Genomic DNA, 19,909 nt, shown 5'->3' with positions numbered 1-19,909 from the left:
GCAGAAGGCAAAGGATCGTGGTGGAGGGAGTACATTCATATTGGAGAATTGTGACTAGTGGTGTCCCACAAGGATCTGTTCTGGGACCTCTACTTTTCGTGATTTTTATTAACGACCTGGATGTGGGAATAGAAGGGTGGGTTGGCAAGTTTGCAGATGACACAAAAGTTGGTGGGGTTGTAGATAGTGTAGAGAATTGTCAAAGAGTGCAGAGTGACATTAATAGGATGCAGAAGTGGGCTGAGAAATGGCAGATGGAGTTCAACCCGGAGAAGTGTGAGGTGGTACACTTTAGAAGGACAAACTCCAAGGCAGAGTACAAAGTAAATGGCAGGATACTTGGTAGTGTGGAGGAGCAGAGGGATCTGGGGGTACATGTCCACAGATCCCTGAAAGTTGCCTCACAGGTAAATAGGGTAGTTAAGAAAGCTTATGGGGTGTTAACTTTCATAAGTCGAGGGATAGAGTTTAAGAGATGCGATGTAATGATGCAGCTCTATAAAGCTCTGGTTAGGCCACACTTGGAGTACTGTGTCCAGTTCTAGTCGCCTCACTATAGGAAGGATGTGGAAGCATTAGAAAGGGTACAGAGGAGATTTAACCAGGATGCTGCCTGGTTTAGAGAGTATGCATTATGATCAGAGATTAAGGGAGCTAGGGCTTTACTCTTTGGAGAGAAGGAGGATGAGAGGAGACATGATAGAGGTGTACAAGATAATAAGAGGAATAGATAGAGTGGATAGCCAGCGCCTCTTTCCCAGGGCACCACTGATCAATGCGAGAGGACTCGGCTTTAAGATAAGGGGTGGGAAGTTCAAGGGGGATATTAGAGGAAGGTTTTTTACTCAGAGAGTGGTTGGTGCATGGAATGCACTGCCTGAGTCAGTGGTGGAGGCAGATACACTAGTGAAGTTTAAGAGACTACTGGACAGGTATATGGAGGAATTTAAGATGGGGGCTTATATGGGAGGCAGGGTTTGAGGGTTGGCACAACATTGTGGGCCGAAGGGCCTGTACTGTGCTGTACTATTCTATGTTCTATGTTCTCTGCCATCCTTTGCTCCTGCCTGTTTTGCAAGCTTGCTCTCCGCTCCACTTTAACAAATACAGTACTGTGCAAAAATCTTAGGCATCCTAGTTAGATTTATATGTGCCTAAAATTTTTGCACTGTACTGTAATTAATTAGAACCTCTTAAGGTGAAGGCAAGAGGGCTGGGTAATGAAGTTAAGGTAAAAGACAGGCTATGACCTTCTCAAATGATAGAGCAAGTGCAAAGAGCAAAAAAGCCTACTCCTGCTCCCCATCTGACGTTTCTGTGCTCTTTCTGGCAGACATTAGACAAAATCTGATGTCTTCACATTTCTGTCCAAGCTAACACTATTCAAGTGCAGCATTGGCTGCCGTGACCTTTTCCAATGTCCAAGTATCACTCAGTTGGAAGACAAAGAAAGAATACCAGATGATGATTTTCACGTATACTGTGCCCACCTGGGTGAGCTATATAAAGACATGGCAGAGAGATATCAGCATCTTCTCTTCATCCAAATCAATTCATTCCTGAATACCTGTAATAAGGAATTAACAGGAAGGATGAAGGAAGAACTGATCTTGCTACAAAATGACTTTCAGCTGAAGCCAAAGGTCAAAAATCACATCAAAACTTTTGGTTGCTGAAAGAAATTTCTGAACACTATTCTGCACTATGGAAAAAAGGTCAAGAGGTTCTTTATTGCCTTTCCAACATTTCATTTAGTGGAGCGCGTGTTCAGCACCCAACTTATTTCAAAGTTATGAAACAAGCTGAAAATTACTGAATATGGGGACCTAAGACTTCTTCGGAGTAACTTTCAACCGGATGTTGAAAAGCTGCTATCACTGGACCAAGCCTATCCATCTCATTGAAAGGTGAAAAAGCAATTAGGTAATGAATAGTTGGATTACTAATGTACACTCTAAAATTGCTGATAAAAATTATTTTCTATTGTAATAAAATGAAAGAAATAATTTTATTTGTAGCTTTAAATAGATTTGATTTTTCTGTATCATTTGTCACTGCTTTGAATTTGCAGTTCCCATTTTCTTTCACTGTGCATCATAAATCAGTATTCTTTATATTTTTTATGTAAAGACTGGAAAGGGAGAGGAAGACACTGGGGATGAAGTCTGGGACCCAAGGGGTGGTAACCCAAAAATGTTTGGAAACCAGTGGTCTAAAGTTTTCCTAAGCATGTTCCAGTTCAAATGTCTTTTTCTGAACCACTGCAGTGCTCATGGTGAGGGTATTCCAACCATGTAATGGGGTATAGCTAAAAAGCTGTTTATAGTGCTGTTTTCCCTTTCTCATTGATTTCATCCAGTACTTTCTTCCCCACTCAAAGTGTGTTTTTGAATGCTATGGTAGATAGATTATTAATCAATTTGTGATTATCTAAAACTTTGTGCTCAGGAAACAAACTGCATTACGGTGAAATAATGCCAGCATTCTGCTTCTGGGCCCAACTAAGTTTTCCTTAAAGAGAGAAGCAGAGCCTCCTAATCACATTTTGCTTCTCTGAAAAGCCCTGAGTATTTTGCAACCATTGAAATATCTGAAACTGGAGAATCTATGGCAGTCATTTTAACCCACAACCAACAAATGATGAACAATATTCTATTTTGGAACTTTTTTTCTTAAAGAGAAGTATTGGAGGTGCTCTTCAGAGTATTGGTATGAGATCTGAGTAAGTAGAAGAGATTTAATTCAACATCCCTCCAGACGACCTCCAGTATTTTAGCCCTTGAACTGACAGCCTAGATTTCGGTCTGAAGTCTCAGGAGGGGAATTTTGTAAACTAGACCAAGAGTGCAACTGGGTGATGGCTGACATAAAATGTATTGCCAGCACAACCAAATGCTTCTTGCCAAATCTATTTTCAAGACCATACCTAGTTTCACTATAAATACAAGTTGTTGTTGTTGCTGTTGTTGTCAGACAGGGAACAATATTGATGCAAACTTGAACAGCTTATTCCTTTTGGCTGCTGTCTGAGGCAGCTCCATTGAGAGGTAGACAGCAACGGAAAAAGATATGAATAATCTGGTCCTCTGTTGAAAGAAATATTTCCCTTGCTGTCTACCTTAATGATTAAATTCCTTAATATTCAATGCTAAAAACTTTCAAGCTTTGTCAATTCTTTTGCTCTAATGAGACTTTCCCAAACCTATTGATTTGTATTATAACAACAGAATCTTTATCTCGTTGTAATAATGTATTGAAACGAAACTTGTAAATGGTGCTCAGAGTAATACTACAAGAGGAAATCTATTTTCTACACTGTTATATAATTGTTTATGAGAATGACAGGGTAATGACAGTATTGATATTTGCTTTAAAGAAATGTTTTAATTGGGAACATTTTGGATGATGCTGAAATCCTCTAATCCATGTGCTCAGAACACATAGTAACCATACATAAATTGTGAAAGGGACACACCATTCTGCTCACTCTCTCAAACACCTCTTGCCTCATTTTTAGAACAGTCTGCTGTTCCTGCTTTGCCCTCATCGGCTACCTTAGAAACCCCAAAGCCACAAAGTGAAAGCAAGTCATCCCTGAAGTCAAACGAGTGCATAAAAAAACCTAAAGTGTTTGAAGATTGCAAATTGGATGAAACATAGAAACATAGAAACATAGAAAATAGGTGCAGGAGTAGGCCATTCGGCCCTTCGAGCCTGCACCGCCATTTATTATGATCATGGCTGATCATCCAACTCAGAACCCCGCCCCAGCCTTCCCTCCATACCCCCTGACCCCCGTAGCCACAAGGGCCATATCTAACTCCCTCTTAAACATAGCCAATTCTTCCAACAACTGGTATTAAAGTTCAATTACAAGGGGTGATTGATATGTTCGTGGCCTGAGTGAAAGGAGTCAATTTTAGAAAACCTAGCACATTTATTTTTCAACTTAGTCCCCTCCTACATGTACACACTTAGTCCAGCAGTCGCGGAGCATACAGATCCCTTCTTTGTACAGGGGTGATTGATAAGTTCATGGCCTAAGTTAGAAGGAGATGAGTTATTAACTTAAAACTTTCTACATTATCACTCAAAGAGTTGAACTGCTCATGCATGTAACAAGAGCCTCTTTGACCTCCAGGTGGTCCACAGCAGAGGTAATTGATAAGTTTGTGGCCTAAGGTAGAATGAGTTATACAGCTCTAATTACATGCACGTGCAGTTGAACTCTATGAGTGATTATGCAGAAAGTTTGAAGTTAATAACTCATCTCCTTCTACCTTAGGCCACAAACTTATCAATCACCCCTGCTGTGCGGTCCAAGATGCCGACTTCTACAAAGAAGGGATCCGTATACTCTACGACCGCTGGACTAAGTGTGTAAATGTAGGAAAAATAAATGTGCTAGGTTTTCTAAATTGACTCCTTCTACCTTAGGCCATGAATTTATCAATCACCCCTGGTATAATGCCCAGTGAATAGAAGTACATAATTGCTGTCATCTCTTGCAGGGGAAAATGGATGTCAGTTTTGTTGTCAATAATTATGTGATATAAATTGTTACTGATAGGGCACACTTACCTCAACGCAAATTGGAAAGGTGGTTGTAATTTTGGAATAATGTTTGGAAGAATGTCACATAAACGTAAATGCATTGTTGACTCTGCTCTCCTTACATAATGTTGCCAAAGTTTAGCTGTTTACCTTGGGGAGTACTGAGAGACTCCGGATCAAACTTTTCTCAGTTAGAATTTGTACTAAAACATATACCGAAAGCAAAGGACCTTCGCTATGTTCTGGTATTTTACTGATCAGTTTGTTTTTAGGACAAAATTATTCAATCTAAATTCCCTTCTTAATTAATGGGCTCATATTTCCAATCTTTTGTACCATGTTTGTTGATAAATGTTTAAAATAGCATTTTTATTTTGCTGAATTGTGAAAGAACATGAAGATTCTGAAATATATAGCCTTGAGTGTTCATGAAAGAACCAAATAAATAAAAAGCTTAGATTTTTCAGGAGAAAGAAATTAAGAATCGTTCAAAATGTTGTAAGTAGGGGATAAGAACAGCAACTTGGATTTATAAGGTACCTTCAAAATAACTAAACATTCAGTGTTTCTTCATGTAGGTGCCATTGGACAAAGTTAGTATTCAACCCCTCATGGAGATTTCAGGACCAAAATCATTGGCAAAAATATTGGCCTGAAAACAAAACTGAAATCAGTTTTTCACTGCTGGAGCCAAGAGTACTTACAGCTGCAGGTAATTCCCTCATGCCAGTGCAATGCTGGGAAATTCCAGAGCATAGGAATAAAAGCACAAAATACTGGGAACTCTAAGTAAATTGGTCAGCAACTGTAGAGAGAGAAAAAAAAAAATTATTCAGATTCAGCACCCTTTGTCAGAACTGGATCTTAGTGCAATTGGAATTGGTGTATTATTGTCATATGTACCATGATACAGTGAAATGCCGGTGTTGCATGTTATTCACATGGGACCAAATCATTACACAGTGCATTGAGGTAGAATAAGGTCAAACTAAAACAGAGGACAGAGGAACAGTAACAGAGGAAGTGGCTGCAAGCCAGGTCCCTACTGGCAGAGTAATGCAATTCAAGAATACGCAAGAAGTCAGAGTTGGAAGAGGCCTGGTGTCTTATTAAACTATAGGGCTTACAAGATTAGCATTCAGGAGGATTGAGACTTGGAGAAAGAATTGAAAACCAGGATCAGAATTCTAAAGTTAATCTGTTGCTTAACCAGGAATCATTGCAAGCTAACATGCACAGAACTGATGGGTGAACTAGACTTGGTCCAAGTTAGGATATAGGCAAAATGTTAAGACACCCATCAGCACTGGGAGAAAGTTATGGATTTGAGTAGTCAAGTTCTGGGAGCAATGTTGACTTAACTGAGGATTTTTACAGCAGATAGGCTCAGGTGAGTTAGTAAGATGGAAAAAAGCCAACTTTGTGATGGCTTGGTGTTAGGATCTAAATTTTAAACACAAAATACTCTGCAGATGCTGGGGTCAGAGCAACACTCACAACCCGCTGGAGGAACTCAGCAGGTCAGGCAGCATTGTGTTTTCCCCTATTCCTTCTTCACCTTTCCTGCCTATCACTCCCTGCTTCCCATCCCCCACCTCTTTATCTTTCCCCTTACTGGTTTTTCTCCTGGAACCTACCAGCCTTCTCCTTCCCACCCTGCCCCCACCTTCTTTATAGGGCCTCTGCCACCTCCCTCTTCAGTCCTGATGAAGGGTTCCGGCCCGAAACGTTGACTGATCGTTTCCACAGATGCTGCCCGACCTGCTGAGTTCCTCCAGCGTGTTGTGAGTGTTGCCTGGATCTAAATTTTGTTCTGTGGTTAACTAAAACCCACATTACTAATTTAGGTTCAGCTACTCATCAGAGACAAGTCTGGAGACGATGGTTAGGGAATGGAATTTATAGTCGGTTTGATGACCATGGCTTTGGTATTCTCAATATTTAGTAGCAGGACCTTTCTGTTCATACAATGTTGGATGTTGGACAAATGATCTGCGAATTTCGATAAACACATGATTTGTCTTGGAAAGAGTTGTAGAATAAAGATTCTAGATGGATTTAAAAATAGGTAAGATAAACATAAACTTTATATTAAAGAATAAAATCGGCTCCAGACAGGCTGAATGAAGAAAAACCGTTGAATTACACATCATTAAAGACACCAAAAGGACAGATTGCCATGGCAACTTGCAAAACCTGGCTCCAGACAGGCTGAAGACCTACATAACTGGTTTCCATTGAAGACTCTGAAAGCAAACAAACAGAATGTCAGTCAATCCTGGTGTTGTACTTGAAGAAGCCCAACATTGGCAAGCAACTGGCCCAAAACTGTAGTTCAAACAAATAATGGACATTAAATTCCCTAGGTCTCATGATTCCTTGCCGACAGCTCTGTCATTGTCTGGATACTCTTTCAGAATTTGTTCCCGGAATATATGATCCGGCCACCAGAAAATAAATATATGCTACATCACAAAGTGCATCGATAAAGATACTTAGAAAGCAAAGTGACAGCCAGCGTACTCAGTCAGTTGATTGTTTTCGAAAGTGATGCACATTCTGAGGAATTAGGAAGGCTTTTTAAAATCATTGTTAAATCAATTCCAAGCTGTGAAAGGATCAATTATATTTATTTTATAATTTTCAATGTTTTTCATTGTAGATAATAAACCTTTTTATTAACAATACCATGGTTTATCCTGCTAATCCTTTAGACCAGGGGTCCCGAACTTTTTTTATGCCATGGACCAATACCATTAAGCAAGGGGACTGTGGACTGCAAGTTGGAAACCCCTGCTTTAGACAAAAGACAGCCTTATGTTAAATACAAAGTTAGATCATGTGCAAAAGGCAAACGAATTCACCACAACTCTAAAGAATAGCAAAAAAATGCCACCGTAAAATTCATTTTAAGAAAGCATAAAGGAAAAAGCCATATAATGAACATTCTGTCTGATTTTTTTTTGCAGATGGAAGATGTCATAGCACGAATGCAAGAGGAGAAAAATGGGATTCCAATTCGCACAGTCAAAAGTTTTTTGTCAAAAATTCCCAGTGTATTTTCTGGTAAGATACTGGTTTTATTGATCAAGTCATATTCAAGTTCAACATCAACATTGGAGAAGTTATGGAAATATACAATCACAGAAAAGAGTTGGTAAACTGGAAAATGAGTTTACACTATGGTACAGTGAAACACTGGTCTTACAAGCCATTCATTCACACCAATTTGTTACAAGTATTAACCCTCAGTAATAATGATCAGTTAGGCACAGAGAGAATCTATATTTACTGGCTCAGTTAGCAATCACATGAATTTACAAAACTAAGCACCTGTGCGCACACCCACTGGGTTCACTGATCCTTAATGAAAGGGCAAAGACAGAAAAGGTATTGCCTGAGAAAAGAAGTTCTTCTTGATCCCAACGTAATCACCATGATTCTGTTGTGGGGTCATTCATTTGTGTAATGGTTGGTCTCCACAGAGATGCTGCTGTCTGTTCTCCCAAAATTGTCCACTCTTATTCTTTTCATTATCGGATCAATCTGTGACATTTCAATTTCATTGGGTCAAGCTGTTCTGACTGACCTGTGTTTGCTTTTCACTGGATGTAGCCCAAGGTGACAAGCAGTATTGCCTTATGGCTCTCCCTTTGGCCTTATACCCTAGATAATTTCTTCTTTTCTTTTCAAGTGAGCCAAGATGACGAGATGACAGGCTGTTCCTTCTTCAAGCCTGCCATTTTATATAACAAACAGCTTCCTATCTCAGAATGGTCTCAGATTTGGCAGATCATTAGCAGAAATCCTTTGTGTCCACATTCAATTGCTCTGTTTAAGCTATCACTGAGCAAGAATGTGTTCATCAAACAGTTCACACAGTAGCAGCTGCAAAGGCAGTCTCACAAAATGTCTGTTTCCTTTCCTACAACCACATAGCAAGAACAAAGATTTCTGCTTTATCCGTTTGCACTGCCCTTATTTGTGTCCACTGATTTGTCGATTGTACTTTTTTTTGGCCAACAAATTCATTGCAATGAAACATTGAGGTAGTACAAAATAAAACAATAACAGCGTGCAGAATAAGTACATAGCGCAGTAGAAGTAGACACTAAGGAACTGGGTCACAACCAGGCAGGGAGTCTTATTGTACTAGGGAACCATACAATAGACTTTTAGCAGCCTGGGAGGTGGGAGAAGAGAGAATGTCTGATGTGGGTGGGAGTCTTTGATAGTGCTTTCAACTTTACCAAGGCATCAAGAAGTGCAGGTAGAGTCTGTGGAGGAAAGTCTGGTTTCCGTGATGTGCTAGGTTGTATCTACAGCTCTGCATGTTCTTGCAGTCACAGTCAGAGTAGTTATCAGACCACACTGTGATGCTTCTGGACAGGATGCTTCCACAAAAATTGGTGAAGGTCAAAGAAGACATGCCAAATTGTTGAACCTCCTGAGGAAGTAGAATTTTGTGTGTGCTTTCTTGGTCATGGCATCAATGTGGCTGGGCCAGCCCCAGCTGCTTGTGATGCTCACTCCAAGAAACTTGAAATTCTCAAACTGCTCGCCCTCAGAATGATTGATGTAGCCAGTGCATCATCCCCCTTCCTGAGGTCAATGACCACTCTTTTATTTTATTGATATTGAGGGAAAAATTGTTGTCATGACACCATGTCACTGGGCTCTCCATCTCCTCCCTGTACTCTGTTCACACTAATTTAAACTAATCAGCATTGTTGTAAAGGTTTGGGTTCATCTGACCCTGTGTTGGATAGTAATCCACTAGTCACACCCACCAAACAACAGGAATTCTGCAGATGCTGGAAATTCAAGCAACATACATCAAAGTTGCTGGTGAACGCAGCAGGCCCGGCAGCATCTATAGGAAGAGGCGCAGTCGACGTTTCAGGCCGAGACCCTTCGTCAGGACTAACTGACGGACGTCACACCCACCAGCCTTGTCGCCACTCTAACCCCAACATGCAATGGGTTAAATTATTCAGACCCCAAAACCAAGAGCCAATGAGTATTGACAGAAAGTGGATATACTGCATCAGTCAAGCGAATGCTTGGCAATTGGAGTCTTTGAAGCAAAATGTTCTGGGAGATGCTTACCCACCTGTGAGTAACCTGGATTTGACCCGGACCAATCTGGGTTTTATCTGGATAATATAGTGATCAGTGAAAATTACAGGGGAGTCCAGGGAGCAGATGGAACTGCAGGTCATTGAAGCCTGCATGGTGATCCAAGTAAGAAAATGGAAATCTGTACAGACATCTTCCGACATCCATATTTCCAAGTTTCACACTAACGCAAAAAAGATGGATTTTGGGAGTAGGGAGGGAGATGTAAAGGGGCTTAAAGAGGATATGGGGAAGCTAAGTAAGGGATGGGGGCAATAGCATGGATGTATGAAAATATAAAACTGGAGAGAAGATGCTAGGAGACTGCAAACTGATGATACTTAAAGGGGCCTAAGTATCCTTGTACACAAGTAACCGAACACCAACAAACACCTGCCACCAGTAATCAGGAAGGCAAGTGTTTCCCTTTATTACGAGAAAATTGGAGTGCAGGAGTAAAGATGATTTACTACAATTATATAGGAATGGAGTATTGTGCACAGTTTTAGCCTCCTTACCTAAAAAAAGACATACTTGTCAATGTGGGAGTACAATGAAGAGTCATTAATCACTTCTAGGATAGTGGGTTTGCCCTGTGAAGGACTCAGTAGGCCTGAGTTCTCTGCATTTTAGAACAATGAGAAGTGATCTCATTGAAACTTACAAAACTCTCATTGGTCTTGATCTAGTAGATAAAAGAAGGATGCTTTCCCTGGTCAAGGAGTCAGACACCAGTTTCAGAGTAAGGAAAGACTATTAGGACAGAGATTAGGGCTTCCTCCACAATCCTTTCCAGTCCTAATGAAGGGTCTCTGCCCAAAATATCAACTGTTTATTCCTCTTCATAGATGCAACCTGATCTGCAGAATTTCTCCAGCATTTTGCGTGTGTTGCCCAGCGAAGAGAGGAATTTTCTGAACTCGAGAGGGTAGTGAATATTTGGAACTCTCTGTTGCAAAATGTTGTGGAGGTTCAAATAAGTAAGGCATTCAAATCAGAGACTGATAGAACAAAAGCAATACTGCTCTGTCAATGTTTCTGATCAGCAACTCCTCCTCAAAACTGAGGGATAAGTGAAGGGGTTCCAGTTTTCAAAGCACAGCTGCTGAGGAGTGTGGTTTATGATAAAGTACCACATGGCCATAGGTTAAGACAGATTAGGTGATAAAGAGCAGAAGTACTGACTGTCAATGAGACTTTAAAAAAAGATGGGGTGAGGAAGAGATGTAGGTACAGGGAGCTTACTTGATGATGGAAAATTCAATGTTCAGAAAGCTGTAGAATTCCTAGACTGAAGACAAGGTCTTCTTCTTGTTTACATTGCACCTCACTAAGCCACAAAGTGGTTGGAAAGAAGGAACTTTGAGGATTGAAGAGTCACACAACAGGAAGCTCAGAGTCACTGCTGCAGACTAAGCAAAGGTGCTTTTCAAAGTCATCACCCAAAATGTGTCCGATTTCTCCATTTTGGAGCAGGCAACACTGAGAACACCCGATGCATGACACCAGAGCGATGTAGTGTAAATGAACGTTTGTTCTGGCCCCTGAAACTGGGAAAGGAAGAGGTGAATGGACAGGTGTTCGAAGTTCAAAGTCCAAATTTCAACGATATTACCAAGGTAAATACTGTGTGTATAGGTGACCATATACAACACTGAGTTTCATTTTCTTATGGGCAAACACATAACAAACACAATAGAATCAATAAAAGACTATATCCAACAGGATGGACAAACAACCAACATGGGAAAAAAATAAAAATCTGTGCAAATACAAAAAGAAGGAGAAAAAATTATTAATAATATTAATAGCAATAAATAAGCAATAAATATGGAGAAGATGTTATGAAGAGTCATGGAAAGTCAGTCCAAGGATTGTGCAAATATTTCAGTGATGGAGCGAGTCAAGTTAAGTGAAGTTATTCCTTTTGGTTCAAAAGCCTGATGATGGAGAGCTAATAACTGTTCCTGCACCTGGTCATGCAGGTCCTGAGGCAGCTGTACCTTCTTCCTGATGGCAACAGCAAGAATAGAGCGTGTCCTGGATGGTGTGGGTCCTTGATAATGGATGCTACTTTCCTGCAACAGCACTCCTTTGCATCTCCGTCAGTTGTATGGGAAGGTACCATGGGGTGGGGAGTGATGAGGACATTGCATTGCTTCAAGGAGATTTGGAGCACATTTTTGAATAATTTTGAATCATTTCCTCTTTCTACTTAGTGATCTATTCCCATGATACTGATAGGGCATGGGACAGAATGTCTTCATTGGGCATCTCGTCTGAGGTGGGCAAACAAGTGACATGTATGCTGGGAATGGTGGCCAGGGAGAAAATTGTTACTGGATTCTTTATTCTGAGTGGATTTGAGGATCTTGAGGAGCTAGTGTGGTGGTAGTCCTCCATTGCTCTGAGTTGCCTGCTTGAGCAGTCTATATCTCTGAAACACAGAGATAAGCAGGGATCACTGCTATCTCGTAGGCTATGCACTTCTTGTTGTTTTTTTTTGACATCTTTCTCTTTATAAAACGTAGAAAAAAAAGCACAGGACTAGGCCCATGATGTCAGTGCTGATCAAAATGCCATATTAAACTAAGGCTCTTTTGCCTGCATGTGGCCCATATCCTTCCATACTTATGTGTCTGACTTCAAAATCTCACCTGATGTCTTTATTGTTTCTCTTGCTGTCATTACCCTTGTAACCCTAAACCAGGCACCTACTATTTAAAAAAACTTGTCTGGCATATCTACTTTCAAAGCTCCCCCCTCACCTTAAATGAATATCCACTAGTATTTGGCATTTCTACCCTGAGAGTAAGATTCTGACAGTCTACCCTCACAATGCCTCTCATAATTTTATGAGCTTCTATCGGGTCCTTCCTTTACCTCCGAAGCTCCAGAGAAAACAACCTCTCCATAAGACATAGAGGTAGAAATCAGCCATTCAGCCCATCAAGTCTGCTCTGCCATTCCATCATGGCTGATCCTGGATCCCATTCAAACCATGCACCTTCCTTCTTGCCATACCCTTTAATGCCCTGACCGATCAGGAAACGATCAATTTCCACCTTACATATACCCACAGGCTTGGTTTCCACCACAGTCGGTGGCAGAGCATTCCACAGATTCACTACTCCCTGGCTAAAAAAATTCCTCCTTACCTCTGTTCTAAAAGGTTGGCCTTAATTTTGAGGCTGTGCCCTCTGGTTCAGGATACCCCCACCATAGTAAACATCCTCCTCACATCCACCTGATCTAGTCCTTTCAACATTCTGTAGATTTCAGTGACATCCCCCTGCATTCTTCTAAATTCCAGTGAGTACAGGACCAAAGCTGCCAAAAGCTCCTCATATGTTAATCCCCTTCATTCCCAGAATCATCCACATGAATCTCCTCTGCACTCTGTACAATGACAGCACACCTGTTCTGAGATATGGGGCCCAAAACTGTTGACAATACTCCAAGTACAGCCTGACTAGTGTCTTATAAAGCCTCAGCATTATCTCCTTGCTTTTATACTCTATTCCCCTTGAAATAAATGCCAACATTGCATTTGTCTTCTTTACCAGAGACTCAACCTGGGAATTAACCTTACAGAAGTCTTGCATGAGGACTCATAAGTCCCTCTGCACCTCTGATGTTTGAACCTTCTCCCCATTCAGATAATAGTCCACACTATTATTCATTTTACCAAAATGCATTATCATACATTTCTCAACGCTATTCCACCTGCCACTTTTTTGCCCATTCTTCCAATTTGTCTACGGCTGCAATCACACTGCTTCCTCAGTTCTACCTACCCCTCCACCTATCTTTGTATCATCCGCAAAACAAAGCCATCAGTTCCACTATCCAAATCATTAGCAAAGAATGAGAAAAGTAGCAGACCCAATACTGACCCCTGAGGAACACCACTAGTCACTGGCTGCCAACCAGAAAAGGCCCCCTTTATTCCCACTTGCTGCCTCCTGCCTGTCAGCCATTCCTCATGCCAATATCTTTCTTGTAATGCCACAGAACTGTATCTTGATAAGCAGCCTCATGTGTGTTACCTTATCAAATACCTTTTGAAAGTCCAAGTAAATGACATCCACTTCCTCTCTTCTGCCCACTCTTCTGGTTACTTCCTCGAAGAACTCTAACAGATTTGTCAGGCAAGATTTCCTTTTACAGAAACCATGCTGACTTTGACTTATTTTATCATTAGTCTCCATGTACCTTGAAACCTCTTCCTTAATAATAGACTCCAACACTTTCCCAACCACTGAGGTTAGTCTAAGTGGCCTATAATTTCCTTTCTTTTGCTTTCTTCTCAACATAAAGAGTCACATTTGCAAACCTCTAGTCCTCCTTCAAGAGATTCTTGAAAGATCACAACATATGCGTCCATTATCTTTTCAGCAACATCTCTCAGGACTCTAGGAGGTAGACCATCTGGACCAGGTGTCTTATCCACTGTAAGATCTTTCAGTTTGCCATTGCCTTTGTAACAGCAAAGGCACTCACTCCTGCTCCCTGACAATCAAAAACCTCTGGCACAGTGCTGGTGTCTTCCAGAGTGAAGACTGATGCATAGAACTCATTAAGTTCATCTGCCATTTCTTTGTCCCCCATTACTACCTCACCAGCATCATTTTTCACCGGTCCAATATCGATCCTCACTTCCCTTTTACTCTTTATATAACTGGAAAAAACTTTAAATATCCTGCTTTATATTATGATCACTGCCTTCTAAGGGTTCCTTTACATTAAGTTCCCTAATAAGGTCTGGGTTATTACACAACACACAATCTAAGATTGCCCCAGGAAGGCTCAAGAACAAGCTGCTCTAAAATGCCATCTCATAGGCATTCAACAATTTCCCTCTCTTGCGATCTGATGCTAACCTGGTTTTCTCAATCTCCTTGCATGTTGAAGTTACGCATTACAATTGAGTCATTACCCTTATTACATGCCTTTTTCAGCTTCTTTTGCAATCTCTACTCCACATCTTTGGTAGTATTTGGAGGCCTATTTATGATTCCCATAATGGTTTTTCTACCCTTGCAGTTTCTTAACTCCACCCACAAAGATTTGACATTCTCTGACCCTATGTCACCTCTTTCTAAAGATGTAATTCCAACTCTTACCAATAGAGGCACACCACTGCCTACACCTTCCTGCTTATCCTTCGATGTTAAGCTCCAAGCTATTGCCTGCTTTCAGCCATGACTCAGTGATGCCCACAATGTCATACCAACCAATTTCTGATAGTGCCATGAGTTCATCCACCTTATTGCGAAATCTAAGTGCATTTAAATACAGCACCTTCAGTCCTGCATTATTTGTCCTTTTGAATTTTGCCTCTGTGGTACAATTTAACTCTTTGCTCTGTCTTCATTTGACTCCAATCATTGGCTTATCCTTCCTTACGTTCATATTACTGTGCCTATAAAAAGTATTCAGCCCCCCCCCCCCCCACCGGAAGTTTTCATGTTTTATTATTTTACAACATTGAATCAAGTGGAGTTAATTTGGCTTTTTTTGACACTGATCAACAGAAAAAGACTCTTTCGTGTCAAAATGAAAACAGATCTCTATAAAGTGATCGAACTTAATTTCAAATATAAAGCATAAAATAATTGATTGCATAAGTATTCACCCCTTTCAAGTCAGTATTTAGTATATGCACCTTGGGCAGAAAATTACAGCCTTGAGTCTTTCTGGGTAAGCCATGCACCAGCTTTGTACGTCTGAACACTGCAATTCTTCCCAATTGGATTGAGGTCTGGACTCTGACTTGGCCACTCTAGGACAATAACTTTAAGCCATTCTTGTGTAGCTTTGGCTTTATGCATGGGGCTATAGTCTTGCTGGAAAACAAATCTTTTTGCAAGTCACAGATCTCTTGCAGACTGCATCAGGTTTTCCTCCAGGATTTCCCTGTATTTTGCTGCATTCATTTTATCCTCTACTGTCACAGGCCTTCCAGGGCCTGCTGCAGTGAAGCATCCTTACGGCATGATATAGCCACCATCATGCTTCACGGTAGGGATGGTGTGATTTTGATGATGTGCGGTGTTTGGCTTATGCCAAACATGGAGTTTAGTCTGAAGGCCAAAAAGCTCAATTTTCGTTTCATCAGACCGTAGAACCTTCTTCCAGCTGACTTCAGAGTTTCCCACATGCCTTCTGGCAAACTCTAGCATAGACCTCATGTGAGTTTTTTTCAACATTGGCTTTCTCTTTGGCACTCTCCCATAAAGCTGTGACTGTTGAAGCACCCGGGCAACGGTTGTTGTATGTGCATTCTCTCCCATCTCAGCCACTGAAGTGCTCCAGAAGAGATCCCAATTATCCAGAAATCTGAATCACTGCCCCCAGCTCCATTTCTTCAGCCACGCATTTATCTGCCACTTCGTTCTATTCCTATCCTCACTGTCATGTGGCACAGGCAGCAATCCAAAGATTGCTACCACAGATGTCCTGCTGCTCAGCTTCCTTCCTAACTCACCGTATTCTGTTTTCAGGACCTCCTCCCTTTTTCTACCCATGTTGTTGGTACCAATGTGAACCGTGACTTCTAGCTGCTCACCCTCCTTTTTCAGGATATTGTGGACACGTCCAGAAATATCGCAGACCCTGGTACCTAAGAGGCAAACTATCATCTGTGTTTCTGTTTCGTGTCCACAGAATTGCCTATCTGTCCCCCAAACTATAAAGTCCCCTATTTTTGCTGGCATCCTCTTCGGTTTCCTGCCCTTCTGAGCCATAGGGCCAGACTCAGTGCCAAAGGCATGGCCACTGTTGCTTCCTCCCAGGAAGGTCCACCCCCGCCCCCAACAGTACTCAAAATGGAGTACTTACTGTTGAGGGGGATTGCCACAGGGATGCTCTCCACTACCTGATGTTCTACTTTCCCTCTCCTGGCAGTCACCCATTTATCTGTCTCCTATAGCCTTGCAGTGGCTATCTCCCTGTAGCTCCTGTCTATTACTTCTTCATTTTCCCTAACAAGCCCAAGGTCATCAAGCAGCAGCTCCAGTTCCCTAACACGGTTTCTAAGGAGCTGCATCTTGATGCACCTGTTGCAGATGTGGCCATGAGGGAGGTTGGTAGTCTCCCAAAAATCCCACATCTGACACCCAGAACAGAACACTGGCTCTGTAGACATACCCACTGTTCCCTCAAGAGTTAAGTAAGAAAGAAGGAATGATCTTACCTACTTACCTTGCCTCCGCCTGTTCTCGCCAAAGTCTTTCCACTCTGGCTCAGACCGCTCCCATGATGACCGCTCTGCTAGCTGATAACCCTCTTTTATGAGGACTGGGTTTTTAAAGCTCTTCGCTGGACCTGTGCGGGAACGCTTCTACTGTGTCTGCTCAGTACTCCAATCAAAGCCCATTTAGCTGATACCCTAGATCTAGGCAGCATCCTGGCAAACCTTTTCTATACCTTTTCCAGAAGTTCCACAAGCATACTCCATCTCTCAGTTGAAGAAGGCAAGCACCTTCTGTGGCTCCTTCCAGTGAGCTATGAATTGTACATCAATATTCGCTTTTTTCTCTAACAAATGCTGTGTTGGCACATATTAGGTGACAGTGAATTTCATCAATGATATCTATTTTTGCAGAGAGATATATCTCAATATATGAAAAGCAGTCCAGGAATTCCAGGATGATGCAGTGGCTTTTATTGTTGGTGATTAGTATTGTATAGGAAAGTGTTGGTGGTCAGTATTGTCCAGAAAAGGCAGGTTAGTAAAGGATGCTTGCAGACGTTTAAGTGGAAAGCACTTGTATTTCAGTGAAATAGTCATTCACAACTTAGAACTCTGCCACCAAAAGGATGGTAATTGTATACCTGGCCTTCTGCCTACATCAGCTTCCTGACTGAAATTGGAGTTTTGGAGCAGAGACATATAGGTGGAACATATGCCCTATAGATTTTCTCACTCAGACAGGAAGCTGTTGGAGGTGAAATTCAGTATTGTGGTGAGTAAGACTGAGCAAAGTGTTGGGCGTTAATGTGGCCTTGCTTGATGTTGGGCTGCATTGAGGTTGCATCTGCTGGTTATGATCATGGCTTGCATACTATCATGAAGCAGATATTAGATGAAGATCATTTTCTGTGGGCAGCCAAACCAGAGAAGAAGGCTCCAGAAACCCTCTTAACTGGAGTCAAAATCTTTTGTGAACACAGTGGTTAAGGCTTCTCCCTGTATTCCCTTTGATGTTGATGTACAGTGAAAACCATGTGCCTTTTTTCTGTAGATGGGCAGAATCCTGTCTGCAGTTCAGGGGACAGGAGACAGGATGTAGTTGAGGAGGTGTTTCCCTCTGCAATGACCACAATTGGACTTGGCTCCTTTCTTGAATGTGTTCGTGATGACGGCATCTTTGAGGCCTTTGGCACGTTCTACTCTTTCCAGACACGAAAGATGAGTTTGTGAATTTGAGACTAAAGTTCCTCTCTGCCAAATTTTAGCACTTCACAAGGATACCATCTGCTCTTGACATTTAGTTGTTCTTTCACTTACACACTCAATCACATTCTCTCACACTCTCACATATTGTGATTGACTGTCATCTGGATCAAATCCACTCGTATCCCTGGCATCCTGACAGCCACACTTCTGCACCGTGTCATCCTAACGACACAGTACCTTTGGCAAATCACTCAGAAGTGGAGAACTATTCTCGTTTGATTGGGCGTGCTGCCTATGTGGTAATATGTGATATGCTGTGTAATATGGGATTCATGCCGATCTCAATATATTCCTCATCAGTGGGATCTCTGGAACAAATCTAGAGACATCCTAAATATGTTAATCCATGAAGCTGCACTTCCAAGTTTCTTTCTCACAGGAAGCATGTGAAGGCTTTGGAAAGGGTGCAGGAGAGCTTTAGCAGGATGCTGCCTAGATTGAACAAACAGGAGAATTTGGATATATCTGGGGTGTTTACTCTGGGGCACTGGAGATTGAGAGGTGACCTATCAAAGGTTATAACATTATGAGAGGCATAGATAGGATAGACAGCACAAACCATTTTCCAAGTATAGGAAGTGTAGAGGATATGTATTTAAGGTGGCAGAAGCAAAGTTCAAAGCTGTGAGGTGCTGTCTTTTACACAAGAGTGTGCTGGTTGCATGGAATGCATTATAATACAGGCATTAAAGAGGGTGGTAGATGAACACATAAATCTGAAAGGATATGGATCATATACAGGGATTTAGTTGGTAAATTGGCAAATTATTGTCGCATGTATTCAGGTAAACCAGAATGCAGAATATAGTTTAGCAGTTACAGAGAGACAGCAGTGCAGATTAACAAATGAAGTGGAGATACACGAGAGGACTTGGAATGTGGAGCAATCTAGAATTCCACCACCATAGAGTTATAGAAAAGTACAACACAGAAACAGGCCCTTCAGCCTATCTAGTCTATGCCAAGCCATTTAAACTGCCTGATCCCATCAACCTACACCGGGACCATAGCCCCCCCATACCTCTACTATCCATGTACCTATTCAAACTTCTCTCATTCTTTGAAATCACACTCACAACTCTCTGAGTGAAGAAGTTACCCCTCATGTTCCCCTTAAACTTTTCACCTTTCACCCTTAACCTATGTCCTCTAGTTGCAGGCTCACCCAACCTCAGAGGAAAAAACCTGCTTGCCTTTACCCTATTTATACCCCTCATAATTTTGAAGAACTCTATCAAATCTCCCCTCAATCTTCTATGTTCCAAGGAATAAAGTTTCAACCTATTCAATTTTTCTCTGTAACTCATGTCCTCCAGTCCTGGCAACATCTTTGTAAATTTTCTCTGTACTCTTTCAACCTTATTTACATCTTTCCTGAAGGTAGGTGATCAAAACTGCACACAATACTCCAAACTAGGCCTCACCAATATCTTATAAAACTTCAACATAACATCCCATCTCCTGTACGAGATTATTTGTTATAAATAAATAAAGTCCATGGTTCGGGTACATTACAAGATCAAGATATAGATCATGTATAGAGATTTAGTTGGTAAATTGGTAAATTATTGTCACATGTATTAAGATACATTGAAAAACTTGTCTTGCATCATGTCCATACAGATCAATTCATTACAACAGTGAACTGAGGCAGTACAAGATAAAACAAAACAACCGAGTACAGAATAGACTCTTACAGTTACAGAGAAGGTGCAGTGCTGATAGAAAATAAATGCAAAGCCATAATGGTGTAGACTGCAAGGTTAAGAGTTC

General features: G+C 41.3%; 1 protein-coding gene across 2 annotated transcripts in view; it reads left to right on the top strand.

Moving 5' to 3' along the window:
- LOC134350422 (regulator of G-protein signaling 7) overlaps nucleotides 1-19,909 on the top strand; it is a 514,008-nt gene that overhangs the window by 278,815 nt on the left and 215,284 nt on the right. For both annotated transcript variants that reach the window (XM_063055597.1, XM_063055598.1), the window contains exon 3: nucleotides 7,524-7,620. In XM_063055597.1, the coding sequence (XP_062911667.1) occupies nucleotides 7,524-7,620 (97 nt within the window). The remainder of the gene's footprint in view (nucleotides 1-7,523; nucleotides 7,621-19,909) is intronic.

This window comes from Mobula hypostoma, chromosome 8 (genome assembly GCF_963921235.1).
Source record: "Mobula hypostoma chromosome 8, sMobHyp1.1, whole genome shotgun sequence".
NCBI classification, from domain to species: domain Eukaryota; kingdom Metazoa; phylum Chordata; class Chondrichthyes; order Myliobatiformes; family Myliobatidae; genus Mobula; species Mobula hypostoma.
Note: the sequence above shows the minus strand (reverse complement) of the source record. Positions and strands in the feature narration are given on the sequence as shown.